Below are 16,582 nucleotides of genomic sequence, written 5' to 3' on the forward strand. Positions count from 1 at the left end.
GTGTTTACAAGAAATTAGGATTTACTGTGATTCATTATTTAACAGTGACTTCCTTATGTAGAGAGTCTTTACTTGGACACCATTGAAAGTAAAATTATTTCCTATCAGCTTATCAAGGAAGCTGGATTATGTTGTCTTCAAAAATTATAACCTTCTGATACCCAGAGCAGTGTCATTCTCTTTCCTGTTATCTTGCCAACACCTGACATTGCAAATTTAATGAGTCAATGTGAAAGGGCAAAAATTCAAACACTGTTTGCAGAGAAAATGAAAACTTGTGGGTTACATGCTTGTTTTGTGACAATTCCAGAATATTAAAAAAAGTCATTAAAGTACTGAAAGAGCAGCTGTTCGTGCTTTTACAAAGCAGGATTAATGCAAAATAAGAAAACTTGTGAACTTTAAAATTATTTTCAAATGCTAGCTTAGCGTTTGGATAACAAATATAACATGATGGCTGAAAAGTGGACTATTCCGTGAGCAATATTTACTTATTACCAGCACCTTACTGTTATCTGTCCCCTAATGGACTTTGACACAGTTCATGCTGCATCACTTTATCTTCAGAACAACAGAAATACTGTAAGAAGTATTTATGAATGATTCAGTCATTTTCTGTTTGAAGAAGGAAATCAAAATTGCCTTTCACTTGCTTTAAGTACAGGAGCATTCTCAAATAACGTAATTTAAAACCAACTATGGATATTTCATTCCCTCGTAAATGTCAGGGCCAATATGACTTGCCATATCCCAGATCTCATGACTCATGAGCAGCTCGTGAGCATCTACAGACTCTGCTTTTATGGTGTCACTTCTTGTTAAAGGAGTGCTGTGATTGCACAGCATCCCTCTTTGCACGACTTCACAAAGGTATTCAGAGACAATATTTGATGAGATTTTACTCATGTTAAAAATCAGTGAATGTAATTTAAGTTCAGTCTTTGTTCTGTGATGCTGTATGTTGTGTTTGGTTTTTTTAAATCTAGAGACTAAAACCGTTCTCACTTGTTACTCTTCCCTTTGTAACTCCCTACTACAGTATCTCTTGAAATGAAAAATAACATTGTATGTTCTCTGCCCTTCCTCTTCTTTATTTTATCCAACACTTCAGAAGTGGTTGATAACATCATTACAGTATCTTGACCAGTAGTAGTTCATACGTAGATGTTTTCTTTGCTTCATCCATTCTGTTCTGCAGTCTTAGAAGTCAAAATAATTACGTAGTTAAGCAACTTTTTGGCAGCTGCTTTAAGGGCATTGATAGAGCTGATCAAAATTCTTTGATGAAATTATTTTATTCAGGAAATAGAAAGTGGTTTTCATTCTATTGTTAATATACAGGATAAAACTATTACATGCTGTAGCATGCCTCAATATACATTAAATTTCATTCAAAATAATTAGGAAGAAATACAAATATTATTTATGTAGATCCTATAGAGTATGTTTCCATATGTGTGTGTGCATGTATATTTAGGAAGATTTAATGCTTTTCAGAAATAATAATTTAAAGTCAGATATAAAATTAATATAGTCAATAAGACTAATTTGGGTGATTATGGAGTAGAAGTTGATCAAAAGTTAAAAATAATCAAATTGCTTGAGAAGGTCCCCAGAAGTTGAACACTTGTTTGAAAAGAATTCTTGCAACATTTCAGCTTTTGATTTTTGGTACTTTCTGAAAAAGATGCAGACAAAATCTGATCTTGAGAAATGCTAACTTCCTACTTAACATAAAAACTGACCTTAAGAACAACCTTCTCAGATTTACATTAAGGGATCTATCAGATAAGCAGAACTTTAAGAGGATTGAAGCAAACAGAGATCAGGACAAGTATTTGTAATGAGTGATCAATCGTCTATTGCCTGTAAACAATCAATCTTTCTCTCAAAATAGATTAGACATTTTATTAATTGCCATTTGCTTAATCTGAATAATGGAATCATAGAATAATTTAGGTTGGAAAAGACCTTCAAGATCAAGTCCAACCATAAATCTAACACTGCCAAGTCCACCACTAAACCATGTCCCTAAGCACCACATCTACCCGTCCTTTTAAATACCTCCAGGGATGGCAACTCAACCACTTCCCTGGGCAGCCCGTTCCAAATTGAAAAAGTAATTTTGTTAAATTGAGAGGTTTATTTAAATATCCGCATGGCTTGTCCGAACTGTGGAGTAACAGGGGTTTAAGGAGATGTTTACTATTTGGCGCGTGTATAAAGCTTTCATTGATCCTTTGTAGTTCCTAGGGTCTTGGCAGAAGAGTACCACCTAGCTTAGTTTGCCATAAAATGGTCTCTCACAATACGTGCATTTCAAGTTAGAGAAACTTTTGATTTACTACTCTTCCCATAAACACCCTAGTAATTATCTCTTTATATTTTAAGCGTGGTGTTATAGGTAAAAGAAGATAGTCGAAATTCTTACTGATCTAGGAGGAGCTATTTTTTTTCTCACACATGCAAAAAAAATGAAGGCTGTTCACACTTTCACTGTCATTCAAAAATTGTTAAAACTATGAAGCAAATGGTAGTTAAAAATACCGTTTGAAATGTAGGCAATTGCTCTGTAATTCCGCAAAATCAATACATGCTAGATTTAATTTCTGTTCAATACCTTCCTTTCTCTTAATCTGTGTTTGGTGTAAGGAGGTTGGTTGTGCCTTACGGATGATTGGTGACTTGTTACAAATGGTTGTCGTGATCTTTGATTCCTTCCCTCTCTTTAAATAAAGCTCTGCTTACCATATAGAACACTTAATGCAAATCTGGAGACTTTCTTCCTCTGCCATCTGCCTTGTTTCAGTAAATTTTCTACTATTATTAAGGCCAGTTTTGTGTTAAGTGGTACTTACAGGAGGAAGTGGTGAGCACTCCTCAAGATCAGAACTTGCCATTACATCTTTTTTGGTAGGTGCCAAAATCAAAGCTGAAATGTAGAAAGGGTTTGCTTGAAATGATCTTCAAGGAATGGATGTTTGGAGGGGGAGGGGTTTTTACGTTGAAAATGCTTCGTAACTTCAGAATCATCCATGCTACTTTTTAAAGTACTTGCTGTGGAGAACTCTGTTCTTTCTCATGCATAATCCACATCACTGTTCCTTTCAAGTCTGATTGTTTTCACTAGCCCAGAGTAGCTTGCATTACATAGCTGTTGCACAGGTGTCTTTTTGAGTTGCTATGAGTTCTACTTTGGCATACTAAGACAAGATTCAGAGGAAGTATCCTTTATTAGACCAATTCTGCTTAGGTTGGAGAGGTAATACACTCATTAAATGTCCTCGTTGTCTGTAGACAAGACTAACTAGTCTATCGTTCCATATGTCTGGAAAAATGTGAGGCCTCTTGAAGACGTTAACAGGGAGAGGATTTTCCTGGAGGACTGCACTTTTCAAGATGATGTAGAGAAAAACTGTGTTTGGCAGTAGTCAGAGTAGAGGTATTAAGGTGGGTTGCAAGTAAGCAGAGGAGATCAAAGCTCCTGCTGCAGTGTATTTTGTTTAGCTGATTTAGAATGCCATAATGTACAAGTTCAAATGTGTACTATTATTCACAGGCACGCCTGTCTTAAGAAATTGTAAGTTATGTAAAAGGTGCTTTAGATACTGAAAAAATGCAATTCCAGTATTCCTAAATTCCACATTACTGAAGTTGCCTCATACCAATCCCATGGCTCAGTTCAGTGCTCATTATCTTCCTTTTTGTTCCTTGTTAAGAAAACTGCTGTCACTGTATTTCACTGTATTTTTCTGCTTTGGAGTTTTAGCCTTCGGATATTTGTTTTAAGGCATTGCTATCGCCATGTTCAGAAAAGTGTGAGTGTAGCCTGTCACATTAGATAGCAGTTATTATCAGCACCAGAAGCTTCAGGTCACAGAAAGTGCACAAAATGAGATACACCCAGAAAACTGAGTAGACGATCCTCCCGTATCCTTTTGAAATACGATCACAAGGTGGTATGTTTGCCTTTTGACAAGACTAGCTTATACTGAAAACAAAACCTGCGGGAAGAACCTTCCCTTTTTGTACTGTCATTTGTTCAGTACTAGAAACTTCTTCATTCTTCCAATGTGCCTGTATTTTGGTTAGCTAACACAGAGTTATATATTTAAACATTTTTCCAGGGAGATAAAGAAATATATTTAACATTCAGTTGGGTAAATAAAATAATTACAGTTATAATTCTTGAGTTTTGTGAGTTTTTCAGAATTATTCTATTTAAAAATAAAAATGTAATGTAAAAGTTTGTGCATAAAGGATACATGTCTTGATTGAGTAAGCATGTGTCCTGGTTTCAGTGTAACTGTTCAGGTGGTTGTAGGTAGCGATAGGCTGAAGTATTTAATAAATAGGAGTCCTAGAAAAGTGATTTTGAGAGACAGTAGTAAAAAATTACGTGTGCTACTATAAACTGAGTTTGGGGGGTTTCGCTGTTTTGTTTCAATTTCATTAAAGCTACATCTGCATTCGCTGAATTCTGTTTAGAGCAGTTTTTACTGCTGGTTTTATTGTGTGAATGAACTTCAGCTTGCTTGATTTGAAAAGCTGTGGGAGGCTGGATCCAGCTGACAGGTTTCTAATGCGGGGCTTAGCTTTTGTGAAGTAAATTGGGGCAGCAAAGTTGGGTGCTAAACTTGGAGTGTATGGTTGGTGAAGAGAACTTCGGTGAGCCGGCAAGTCTGCACAGGGTAAGGAGACACCTTGTGATAACTGGTGGGCACATCAGACCCTTTGACCTCGAATTAGGAGCTTGGAGGCCCCTCCCCATGGCGTATTATTGTCTCCTTATTTTATGATGATGTTAAGCAGTCAAGGTGCTGATGACCTCTCTTTGCAGACCAGCCTAGCGATCAGTTGCCTTCCCAGGGAGATGCAGGGCTGGGTTGTAGTGTATTCCCTGCTCAGATGGCCCTTCCTACAGAACTGCCAAATAATCTGGTCTGTCGGAAGACCCTGTCTACTGAACCCAAGTCTTACAAAGCTAAGAAGTAAGCAAGGCAGAGGAGGTTGGATTGCATAGTCTAGTAAATGGATTATCTGTATGGGAGGCAGGGACTTCACTTCTGATCCCTGACCCCTGGAGTACTATTGTTTTTATCCAGTAGCATAACATGTTGCATAGCCTTGTATTTAGCTGGGACACACTTCACCTGGGACACTACTTAGTCCAGAGCTTCAGCACTGGAGGAGTACTACTAGATAAGCAGTAGTTGTGTCCTGAGTGCATTTCCAGTGTTTCTGTGGCTTGCAGCATGTATTTTGCATCCTGACAGATTGTAACTTTTCAGAATTGGTCAATATTTGTTAACTTTTTATTTTACCTCTCCCTGAGTTTGTGGGGTTTTCTTTTACAGGTGCTTTGTGGTTTGTTGCTTTTTTTTTTTTCCCCCCCCTTCCTCTCTGGTCTTGTAAATGAATTGTAACACATAAAGGGTATATGCACTTGTTCATAAAGCAGTGCAGTACTGAAATGGGAATTTCTGTTGCTATCAAAGGTATGTGGTGTTTTCATCACAAACGTGTTAAATAACTTGGACAAACATTAAAAAACAAAATGGCAGAAAAAGCATCAGTCTAATAACTGTTTAAAATTGTCAGAGCAAAGCAGAGCTGAGGCTGAACTTTAAAATGCATGTTTTTACCTTACAAAAATGCTTTACTTTCCTTGGTAAGGTGTTTAAATTTCAAAAACTAGAGGGATGCACTTTACTGGCATAGCCTGCGTGAGAGGTTGTTTTACTGATGCTCATTAAAGTTGTATTTTTAAAAAACAAAACAAAAATGCCTTGGTTACTCAGAGCCTTGCTACCTCATACTAAATTATGTTCTGTTTCATGGGAAGCTATGGCACATAGTGTTTACTTAACATACATTTCTGTAAAAACTCAGTTGTTCTTGTCCCAAAAGTTCAATTTTTCAGGATGTTATTAAAAATGCCTGCAGTGGTAGTTACAGACATCTTATAATCTGCTACACAACAGTTCATCATTTTAGGTATAAGACAGTGTGAGCAGAAGACAGTTGGGCAAACCTGAGTAGGTCTGTAGTTTGTAAGGTCTTTAAAGTGATTGCATTTTTTTTTAAATTGCTTGTAAAAGAACAGTTGTACTAAATATTTTGAAAGTATTTTATGGTTCTGTGGAGCTTTATCATGTTGAATGGTCGCATGGGTTTGGTATGACTTTTTCTAGGATTTGATGCCATATCATAGAATCATAGAATGTTTTGGGTTGGAAGGGACCCCTAGAGGTCATCTAGTCCAACCCCCCTGCAGTGAGCAGGGACACCGCTAACTAGATCAGGTTGTTCAGAGCCCCGTCCAACCTGGCCTTGAATGCTTCCAGGGATGGGGCCTCCACTACCTCTCTGGGCAACCTGTTCCAGTGTTTCACCACCCTCATTGTAAAGAATTTCTTCCTTACATCCAGTCTAAACCTACCCTGGTTTAGTTTGAAACCATTACCCCATGTCTTGTCACAGCTGGCCCTACTAAAAAGATTTTCCCCATCTTTCCTATAGGCCCCCTTTAGGTATTGAAAGGTCGTAATCAGGTCTCCCCGCAGCCTTCTCTTCTCCAGGCTGAACAAGCCCAACTCCCTCAGCCTGTCCTCCTAGGAGAGGTGCTCCAGCCCTCGGATCATTTTTGTGGCCGTCCTCTGGCCCCGCTCCAACAGTTCCATGTCCTTCTTGTGCTGAGGGCTCCAGAGCTGGATGCAGTACTCTAGGTGAGGTCTCACCAGAGCAGAGTAGAGGGGCAGAATCACCTCCCTCGACCTGCTGGCCATGCTTCTCCTGATGCAGCCCAGAGTACGGTTGGCCTTCTGGGCTGCCAGCGCACACTGCCAGCTCAGTGTTGTTGTCCTTCCCATGTTTCTGCGAGAGAAAAACCCTTGGAATAAAAAAATTCAGAGTTGACAAAGGAGAAGTCAAGGAATTGACTCCTTGGTTTCGCCTTTTCTTCCTGATTGTGCTAGACTGGAGATATCAAGCCAAGGCCCTCGTCTGTATTCACTAAAGGCAGAAAGTGGGGGAGAGGGTCGTGTTGTTGTTCTAAGGCTTCTGAGGAAAATAGTGCTCCAGTTTTTCAGTCAATAAATAATAATTTTTCTCTGACAATTCAATGGCAGCATAATGGAAGAACACATGGCTTCCAGGAAGACTAAACAGAGATTCATCTTTCCTGCTCTTGTATATTGCCTTGAACTTCTCTGCAGAGAAAAAACAGGCCCTTAATTTAGCAATCTGTTCTCTTCAAAAGTCTGAATGCCAGACATTCTGATCTGTACTGCTCTTATGTTGCTTGTGCTTTCTTGGTATCTCCAATGCTGAAAGTGCTTTACAACCTTCATTCAAATAGAGCTCAGAAAAGAATATGCAAATAGTTTGGCCTATATTAGGGGGAGAGAGTCTCTAAGTTGTGTTCTTTGTTATACTAGGCAGTAGGATCTGGATGCTTGTTAGCCATGAAAATAGTCAGATTAGTCCGATATACAGGTAATGCTCAGCAGTGTGAGAAGTTCTTACAGCCTGGCCTGGACCAGCTGACGGTGCTTCTGATTTGTCTTTTGAAGGTGAGGAGAACATCTGTGCTGCTTGTAGCCACCAACCTGGATTGGGTTTGGACAGACTGGGAATATTATGTTTAGTCTTCCTTGTCCTGGATATTTGCAGCAGAACAGAGATAGTGGAGGTCTGCTGGTACACGGACTCTTTGCTCCTGAAAAGTGACAAAAAGTGGAAAATGTTCTGATGCCTTTTTTTTTTTTTTTTTTTTTTTTGTGCATTTGTCCTTTCCTCCTTGATGAGGAAGTTGAACCACTGAGTTTTGGGTTCAGCCACGACTGAAGTATTTACAATTAGACAAAACTTAAGAGTACTAGGGAGAGGGAGGAACTGTATTAGCTGTTACTTTGGATTTTGTTTGATACTATGGTTTAAATGAAATTCTTACACTGAACCTTATTTTCCATGGTTTGCAGAAATAAAAGAAATTACTTGCACAGAATTATGAAGCTAATGAACATCTTTATAACTTAAATATGTTTAGCACAAACACTATTTCTTGATATCATTTAACAATTTGTTGGTTAAGTGCTTTCTTCAAGTTTTATTTCATTTTATCAGCACTATTTTCTCATCAGACACGTGGGTGCTAGCAAACTATTTTTCATTGTTTTTATTTAGCAGACAGTAAAGGCATTCACAGGTCTTACTATGTAGTTTTAAATGTTGAAAAATACATAATTTGCATCTGTTGCCATCCATGGTTGTAGTGAAAAATCCTCAAAAGACAGAGAGCAACTGGGGGTTTTGTAGCTGAGGTACAAGACCAGAGGGCAGGACGATTTGTGTTCTCTTCGTGGCTAAAACAGTCCGTGTCCTGAGATTTTTTTGAGTTTAGAAATTTTTGGCACCACGAGTAAAAGGAAAACAATGTTCCACCATTTTTTATCAGATAACACTGAATCTGTTAATGCTCCATAACAAGTCGATCTTTCGCAGTGATGAGTATTGCACAAATATCTTAAGGGTGGATGTCACAAGGACGGAGCCAGACTCTTTGCAGTGGTGCCCAGCAACAGGACAAGGGGCAATGGGTACAAACTAAAACATAAGAGGTTTCAGTTGAATGTGAGGAGGAACTTCTTTACTTTGAGGGTGACGGAGCACTGGAACAGGCTGCACAGGGGGGTTGTGGAGTCTCCTCCTCTGGAGATACTCAAAGCCCGCCTGGACGAAGTCCTGTGTAACATGCTCTAGGAGAACCTGCCTTAGCAGGGGGTTGGACTAGATGATCTCCTGAGGTCCCTTCCAACCCTTGCCATTCTGTGATTCTGTGGCTGTGGATAAACCTATAAAGAGAGTTTGGTGTGTCAGCGTCTGAGGAGGAAGGCTGAGAGACTGGTGAGAGACTCTTAAAATTCCAAACTCTTCAGTAAATTACAAATATGACACGTTTCACAGTCAAAGTATATAAATCTTATGAATGCTATTGGAAGTTAAACCAGCTGAGAAAAAGCTATGCTAAAATAATTTATTAATTTTCATGGTTATCAGTCTCTGAAATGTTATCAGCAGATTTATACACTTGCACGGATATCTCTCTTTACTGCTATGAGAGCACTCTAATCTTTAACTGCAGCTGTAGAGATCTATTTCTTGTTATAAAGATTATAAAATACTTAAAGCATGCTTCTGGTAATTAAAACTTAGTGAAAATGAGGGATATCTGAGATGCTGTCAGTATGATTGTTCAAAAAAATGGAATATGTCAAGAAAATTTTAAATTAATTTTATCCAACCTACTGCGGTATCCATGAGAACACCTTTTTGTTCTAGATGGCTAAAAAAAAAAAACCCAAACCAAAATAAACCAGAGGTCAAACCTGTGGCAAAACCTCTGCAACAGGCTCTAAGAATTGCTGTACTTGTTTCCCAATATCTTCTTGCTGTTTTGTGCCCAAAGCTGCTGTATATAATCATATCACTAGCTGCCTCTCAGTTGTGTCCTTTACTGCCTGTTTCACAGCAGAAAGCTGCAGTGGAGGGGGTGTGTGTTCTGTTAAGAGCACTGGATGCTGCCACCAGTGTATTGCCTGGATCCTTTATAGCAAGAGTGACTAGGAGGTTTGTTTTATTGATGCGAGTTTATCAGAAAGAGCTAAGTACCCTGAAAAAGGAAGAGAAGCCAAAAGCGAAATACCCAGAGAGGTTGGGAAACCTGAGGAGGAAACAGGAGCTCACACAGAAAAACAAAGAATGAGAATTTCTGGCCGAGCTTGCAGAGATGTTACTTTGAACTTGATAATTTCCATTTGTTTCTTAAATCTGTTGCTGCTGCAGAGTAGAGGTAATTGCTTTGATTGTACTTGAACCTGCAGTGATATGAGAAGCAATCTAGCTGAGCATCATGCAGCTCCTTTCATGCTACCCCTTTGGGGTGTTTTGTCTGCTTTTCTTAGCTTCCACTAGCTATAAATCTGTAGTGATGCACAGGCTTAGGTACTAGGTGTAAGTGCTCAGTAAGTCTTTCTAGGTGGAAATACTCCTCCATTTCTTTCTCAGGGAATTCTTTTCTAAACAAATGACAAGAGGAAGAGAGGAATGGGATCCTGACATGGAATAGTGGAGAGCAAGGTGCACAAATCCCAACACTTCAGGAACAAGGGTCACACCAAGCTGTTTGGCACAGTTTGTGAAGGACTGTAGTTGGAACATGAAGTGTATTGCAGAGGTGGAGCATAGACAGACACACTGGCAATTCGTGACGTAAAGGAGGGTGGGGGAAGAGTGGCAGAAAATCCTAAATCGGGGGGAGAGGTGACTGTGGTAGAAGAACATTTGTGGGGAGAAGGAGATAAGTGGATTTAAAAAAAAAAAAAAAAAAAAAGAAGAAAAAGGCAAAGACTTCCTGTTATGTGCAGTAATTCAGTCTGCATAAGGTATTAATTGCACAGCCGCCTTACTTGAAAACATGGGACTACAAAAGCAGAAATATGGTGAGGGATGTGATGAAGCTGGAAGCAGTACAATAATGAGGCATACCCATGACAGTGATGTGGGGAGGTGAACAGGGTGAAGCAGAAAGAAGTCAGAGCCAAAGTAGACCTAGAAGGAAGCAAATAAAAATGGAAGAGAGAAACAGGAGCAGGGTGAGGAGCGAGGATAACTTCCAGTGAAGAGGCAGCAAGATCAGAGGGAAGAGTTGTATGGGGTTTGGGGGTGTTTTGTTTTGGTTTAGGGATTTTGGTTGGTTGGTTTTGGTTTGGGGTTTTTTTTTTGGGGGGGTGGGGGTGTGTCAATGCAGTAGTTTAATTTATTTGTAATATGGCAGAATGCCAATTTGAAAGTGGGTAGGCAGTTACATATTCTATGTAGTTACACTCTTCAAGACATTTAGTATCTTACTGTCAGTGTTCAAACTGCAGCCATTGTGAATTTACTGTGACCAGAGGTAAATGCTTCATGAAGCCTCTACCAGCCTCAAGCTCCCAATGGAGGGCAAATATGTAATGAGAGCACAAACATGAACACGTAGTCTGTCAAAGGCCTCGTAACCTGAGTAGGCAGGATTGATTTGGTATGCAAGTCGAACTTGATTATAGCTGTGTCAGACAAGTTAGCACCAGAATTTTAAAAGCAAAACCAAAGCAGGTAACTGTTATGTACACAGAAGGCCCATCTAGGACTGCGTTTTGTGCTTATATACACGTGCAGATTATGCTTCTGTATTCCTAGTTTTATATGTGCAAAGAGCCGCTTGCTCTTGTATTTATCACACTGTAAATTCAGCTTATGCCTATGAGGCTAAAGCAAGAAATGCAGTGCTGCTTTGTGGGGTCATGATGTATTTCAGGGGATCTCACTGTCTTCTTCACTGCCACTATTAGGCTGATCTGGAGAAAAACTTTTTTCTTGTTCTTACCTGCGTTTTATTTAAAGTACATGTTTTGCAGGATATTTGGGTTCACTTAACCTGTTGGCTGATACGTTTTGCTACAAAATCACTGTCTTTGATGTCTGTAAAATGTGGTCAGTAATGCTGATTTTGAACAGTAATTAAGGCAGATATCCATAGAAGTAGATAGCGTCAGGACTTGCCTGGGAGCAGAACGGCAAGTGTGTTTCACTTGGGTTTGCCAACAGATAGTGGTGTGGATAGTCTCCTGCAGGTGTGGCTGCTCCAGTACTGCAATGGCCTGCAATAAGTTCCACGGTTGTCTTCCTGTAGACTAGAGTGCAGGGAAAAAGGCAGATCACCATTTCATTGCAAAGAGGAGACATTCAGACTGTAAAAATGTACTGCTTGTATATGCTTAGAAATAAAAGTGCAGATTTAGTTATGTTAGGAAAACTTTCAGGAAGGCAAGAGGAAAATATTGCACTTCGTGCATTTCAGTGGAAGAGTTCCCTCTTCAACTTGCAGTTGAAACTGTACCTGGTTGGAATAACAGTGCTTAAGCAAATACTAATATTATTAGACTCAGATGCTGAACATGAAATATGAATATCTTTATCAGCAACTTTGGGTCACATTCATACATGTTCTTTTTCGATTTAGGAAGGGACTGACTTTTTGGAAAATTGGTGATTTTATACAAAGACAAAATGTCAGTTAAATTTCATCCTGTCTTTAGTATCTGGTAAATATTTTACTTGTGTACTTCTGTGAAGAACAAGTAATACGGTAGTACAAAGATAAAGTAGTACAAAGTTTAAATACTGTGCTTAATTTTTATAGCCAGTAGGAATCAACTTGGTCAGCGTTCATTCAAGTCCAAATGATCAGATGTTGTGGGCAATTGATAGCAAATGGAATGTCCACGTACGAGTTGGAATTACAGATGAGATGCCTGTAGGCACTGACTGGGAACATGTACCAGGTAAAAATTAATGCATCAGTTCTTTGTTCTTTCTGCCATCTTCTCAGTGTTGGGTTTTTGGTGGTTTTTTTTTTCCCCCCTGTTGCTTTTTAAATTGGATAACAATGCTTAAATCAAATATTTTTCTCAACAATCAAGTGTGCTTATTTACAGGAAAATAGTAAAGTACTTGACAAGGGTTCTCTTTTAAAGAGGACCTTGGTTTTACTTAACACTAAGTAGTTAACTGAAGAGAAATCTGATTTTTTGGATGAATTTCTGTTAAGGGTTATTTCAGGCTGCTGCCAAGGAATTAATAAAATGGTACAGTTCCCTTTCAGTTAGAACTAAAGCAGTATTCCTAAGCCATAGGAAACTATTGTGCTATGGGACATTTTGCATTTAAACATGTGATACAAGATGGAGTTCCTATGTAGATGTGCCTAAGAAAAACCTAATGCTATTTCGCACATTTTTCTGTTAGTCCTGTGTGCTGAATGCATTCTAGATTAGGTAATTACATTTTTGCCTTACCTGTAAATAAAACTAGATTTTAGTTGTTTCTTTCGGATGCTGTCTGCTTTTTAAAGATTTTTTCACTGCATAAATGCATGGCCCTTAGTTGGGGAGTACTTGCTTTCTTGTGAAGAGGAATAAACAAAAAGTCCACAATGTCTATAATGTTAACCATTTTTAGACAAACTAAAGTTATAACTGTTGGATTATTCCCCTTGTGGTAGTAAAATACAGCAGAGGCTCCAGAAGTGTGTTTTGAAGATCCTCTAATTGGTTGTTGCTTGTGGCTGTGGCCACATAACAAAATGTGTCCACAGTGTGATATCCTTATAAACAGTAGATGCAGTGAGTACAAAGTCTGCAATTAAAAAGCTTTTTTGTTCACCAGTGCTTCATGTGCTGCAAGTGGCCCACTTTCTGATATTCTGCTTACACAGGGCCAGAAGCTCAGATTCAAATAGCATCCACTCTGTTCAACTCCCCTAAAGTCAGTGTAAGGAAATATGTGGTCCTAAATTGTCTTCTTGCCAATCCTTTCTTAGAAAGCCTCCTGGAAAACTAGGAATTCCTTTGTGCTTTTTATAATGGAGAGTTCTTCTCTAGTATTAATACAAGAATATACAAAACCTGTTATAGTCTTGCCGTCTTCTCTTAATAAACTTTTCTGCAAGTGTATTTAGTATATGAGAAAGCCTGGGATTATTCCTTCTTCATGTCCAATTATCTTTAGGTTTGCAGGCTTGTCAGCTGGCTATAAGTACAAGGACCGTTTGGGCACGCTGTCCAAATGGAGATGTAGCTCGTCGATATGGCATTACTGACAAGAATCCAGCAGGAGACTACTGGAAGAAGATTCCTGGAAGCGTCTCACGTTTAACAGGCAAGTTGGTTCTGCACGACAGTCTAAAACACTGCGATGCCTGCTTTGCTTCTGCGTGATGGTGCTCAGGCTGACCATACGCAGGCAGAGCTGCATACGCTAAATGCTTTGTTGACCGAGAGTTTCACCAAGGGTGCTTTTATCACATTAGTAAAAAACCTTCTCTGGGTGTAATTAGGAAAATAGATCCAAATATTGTTTATTTAATGTTTATATTTGGAACCTGCTACCTTAATTAAAAGATGGATAATTTGTGCTTTGCAGTGACCCCTCTAGATGAACTGTGGGCGATCAGTACTTCAGGATCCCTTCTCCAGCGCCTCACTAAGACCTTTAGCCATTCCCATAGTTTGCAGAAAAATAATGACACTTCTGTTCTGCTTCACCCTGATGATTTTGAAGATGAATGGGAAGTGATATGAAGGTCTCTCAAGCTTGTGAAGCAGTGAAAAAAAACCAGAAGGACAGAATCTGTAATGTATGTACAGAATGTTGGATCTAAAAGCCACTCATATTGGACCTGTGATATTAGCACTTTTGTATTGAAAAACTGACCTGTTAAATAGCCCCCAAGCTGTGAGTTCTGATGTTTGTTCCATTACCTCTTGGAAGACTCTGTAGGTGTGGCATACTGCAGTTGTTATACCGTACTACTGTAGAAGCTCCTTTGGAAATATAATTCTTAAGTTAATCTTACTAGCAATGAAAGTGACTATTTCACAACAGCATGCAGACTAATACATGTGTACTTATTTTGAGAAGGAATTCTGTTGCATTAAATATTTCTCTACAGCAGAAACATTAAGCATTTCTCAATTTCTTCTTGTACTTGGAACTCCAAACTGATGGGAATGCTCTCTGACTATTGTACATATATTTAGAATTATTTTCCCTTGCAGCATGGAAGAAAATATGGAAGTATTTCTTAGTAAGATCTCAAAACATCATGATTACTCAGCATTGGTGTTGAAATTAACTTAGTTTGATCCATTTCCATATATATATCTGCAAGGCTATACTAAACTTCCATTTTCAGAAATTTGGTCATAATTTGGCTTCATTCACAAGGGAGAAGTTTGGATTACACCTAATATCAGGGGGACTTTTGCCCATTTCACGCAGCAATCAGGAAGCTGACAGATTTTGGGGGTAAGTCCTACTTTGGAATAGGAAGAAGTTTTCCTGTTGTGCTGTATTTGTGCCTCCAGCCAGTGCTTTAACATTTGGACTCAAATTGTTTTGAGTACCAAACTTAGATGTATTTAAAGAAAAAATGGTAATTGATAGAATTACCTATATATCCCATTAAAAATTGTGATATTGTGAGAAAATACTTAACAATATTCTGATTTTTAGCTATGTTAGCTAAATTTTGAAGTGTCTTAACAGATGTTGCAGCAGAGGTATGTGATGAACTGGGAAGTAACCTAAGTTAATCATTGCAGTTTATTTTTCTTTAAACTCTAAATCTTCTTTGAAAGATACCTCATCTTTTTTAAGCAATAGAAATATAGATGAGAGAACTTGAGTTCAGTATGTAGGCGGAGGAGCTATTTTGTGTTTGTTCTAAGCTTATAAATCATCAGACTGTTTTAAGCAGCTGCTAACCAATACTGTAAAAGAGCCAGCTTCAGAAAAGGGCAGGAGTTGAAAAGTGGGGATGTTTCTGTTTTGATAACTTAATACATACGGAAAAGGATGTGCTTTCTTTTTAACCTGTGTTCTCTTTCAGAGTAATTCCTATGTGTACTGCACTAAACTTGGAACAAACATGGTGCAAGGTGAGAAGTGAATTGGTGGAGAGAGAACCAAGTTATGTCACTTTTTTTTAGTAGCACTTGTGATGCTGGCTCTCAGTTCTTAGTCTGATCTTTAAGTCTTACAGGGAGGACAGATTTGTTTCCCTTTTACAGACGATATGTTTGCTTCATTGCTCTCTCATCCGTATATGGAGGTTACCCCAGAGGGTTTTTTTAGCCTGTCTGGCAGTGGATTGTAATGGAATCAGCTTGTGAAGTAACCCAGTCTGTTTTATGCAAGAATAGCTTGGTATCTTGAGGACCCCAAAGAAGCTGAAATTCAGCTTAAAAGGACCTTCTGGCAGCTCCTGAGTCAATCACTTTGGAGAAGGGACGTGAGTATTTCTCTGTGCCCTGCCAAGCACCAGATGCTCAAGTACAATGGCATTATTTAATAGTGAACCCTTTTGTATTACATTTTTCAAAGTCATCTTAATAATGGCTTCAGCTTGCTAGTTGTTTGTTTACTGTATAATACTGTACCTTGCTATGGTCATTAATATTAAATTGGTGTCAAGAGCTCTTATGAGACTACTTTTTAGGGTAGTTTTAATGAAACTAGGATGGGGTTTTTACTTTTATTTCTGTATTTAGGTTTTTGGTTTTGTTTGTGCTTTGAGACAAGTGCAATAAACTAGATTTTTAAGAAATAAATTACTGTGGTAAGACTCATCTGTTGTATGATTCACAAGAGAATTCTCTGTGTCTGGAAATTGTCTTGATGTGGAAGACAGAGGTGCTTATGAAACCCCTCCCCTACTATTGCCTCAGACAGTATGGTATTGACAATGTAAGGACCTGGCTATTGTAAAGTTTATTTCAGCCTTTTTTAAATTGTGAGGGGTGTGTCAAGCCAGCAAAATGGTCATCTTCCAAGCAAAGACAATTAAACACTTCTCATAGTTGAATATTAAGCTTATTGCCTCCATATTAAGATGGTCTTGCTGTAATAGAAGTAAACAAGTTTCTCAGCTTACATGCTAAACAAAAATTGCACTTGGATGTTAAATATTTTAGCTTTC

General features: G+C 38.6%; 1 protein-coding gene across 4 annotated transcripts in view; it reads left to right on the forward strand.

Annotated features, from left to right (window-relative positions):
* TECPR2 (tectonin beta-propeller repeat containing 2) overlaps positions 1 to 16,191 on the forward strand; it is a 45,405-nt gene extending 29,214 nt beyond the window's left edge. For 2 of the 4 annotated variants that reach the window (XM_035892415.1, XM_035892416.1), the window contains exons 18-20: positions 12,245 to 12,386; positions 13,612 to 13,761; positions 14,026 to 16,191. In XM_035892415.1, coding sequence (XP_035748308.1) covers positions 12,245 to 12,386; positions 13,612 to 13,761; positions 14,026 to 14,183 — 450 coding nt within the window. In that variant the 3' untranslated portion in view covers positions 14,184 to 16,191. Of the gene's footprint in view, positions 1 to 7,574; positions 7,888 to 12,244; positions 12,387 to 13,611; positions 13,762 to 14,025 lie in introns of those variants that run through there. The other 2 variants (XM_035892418.1, XM_035892417.1) reach the window with 2 other exon arrangements.
* Positions 16,192 to 16,582: the final 391 nt, after the last annotated feature.

Source organism: Egretta garzetta, unplaced genomic scaffold, assembly GCF_000687185.1.
Source record: "Egretta garzetta isolate BGI_Z169 unplaced genomic scaffold, ASM68718v1 scaffold374, whole genome shotgun sequence".
In the NCBI taxonomy this organism is placed as follows: domain Eukaryota; kingdom Metazoa; phylum Chordata; class Aves; order Pelecaniformes; family Ardeidae; genus Egretta; species Egretta garzetta.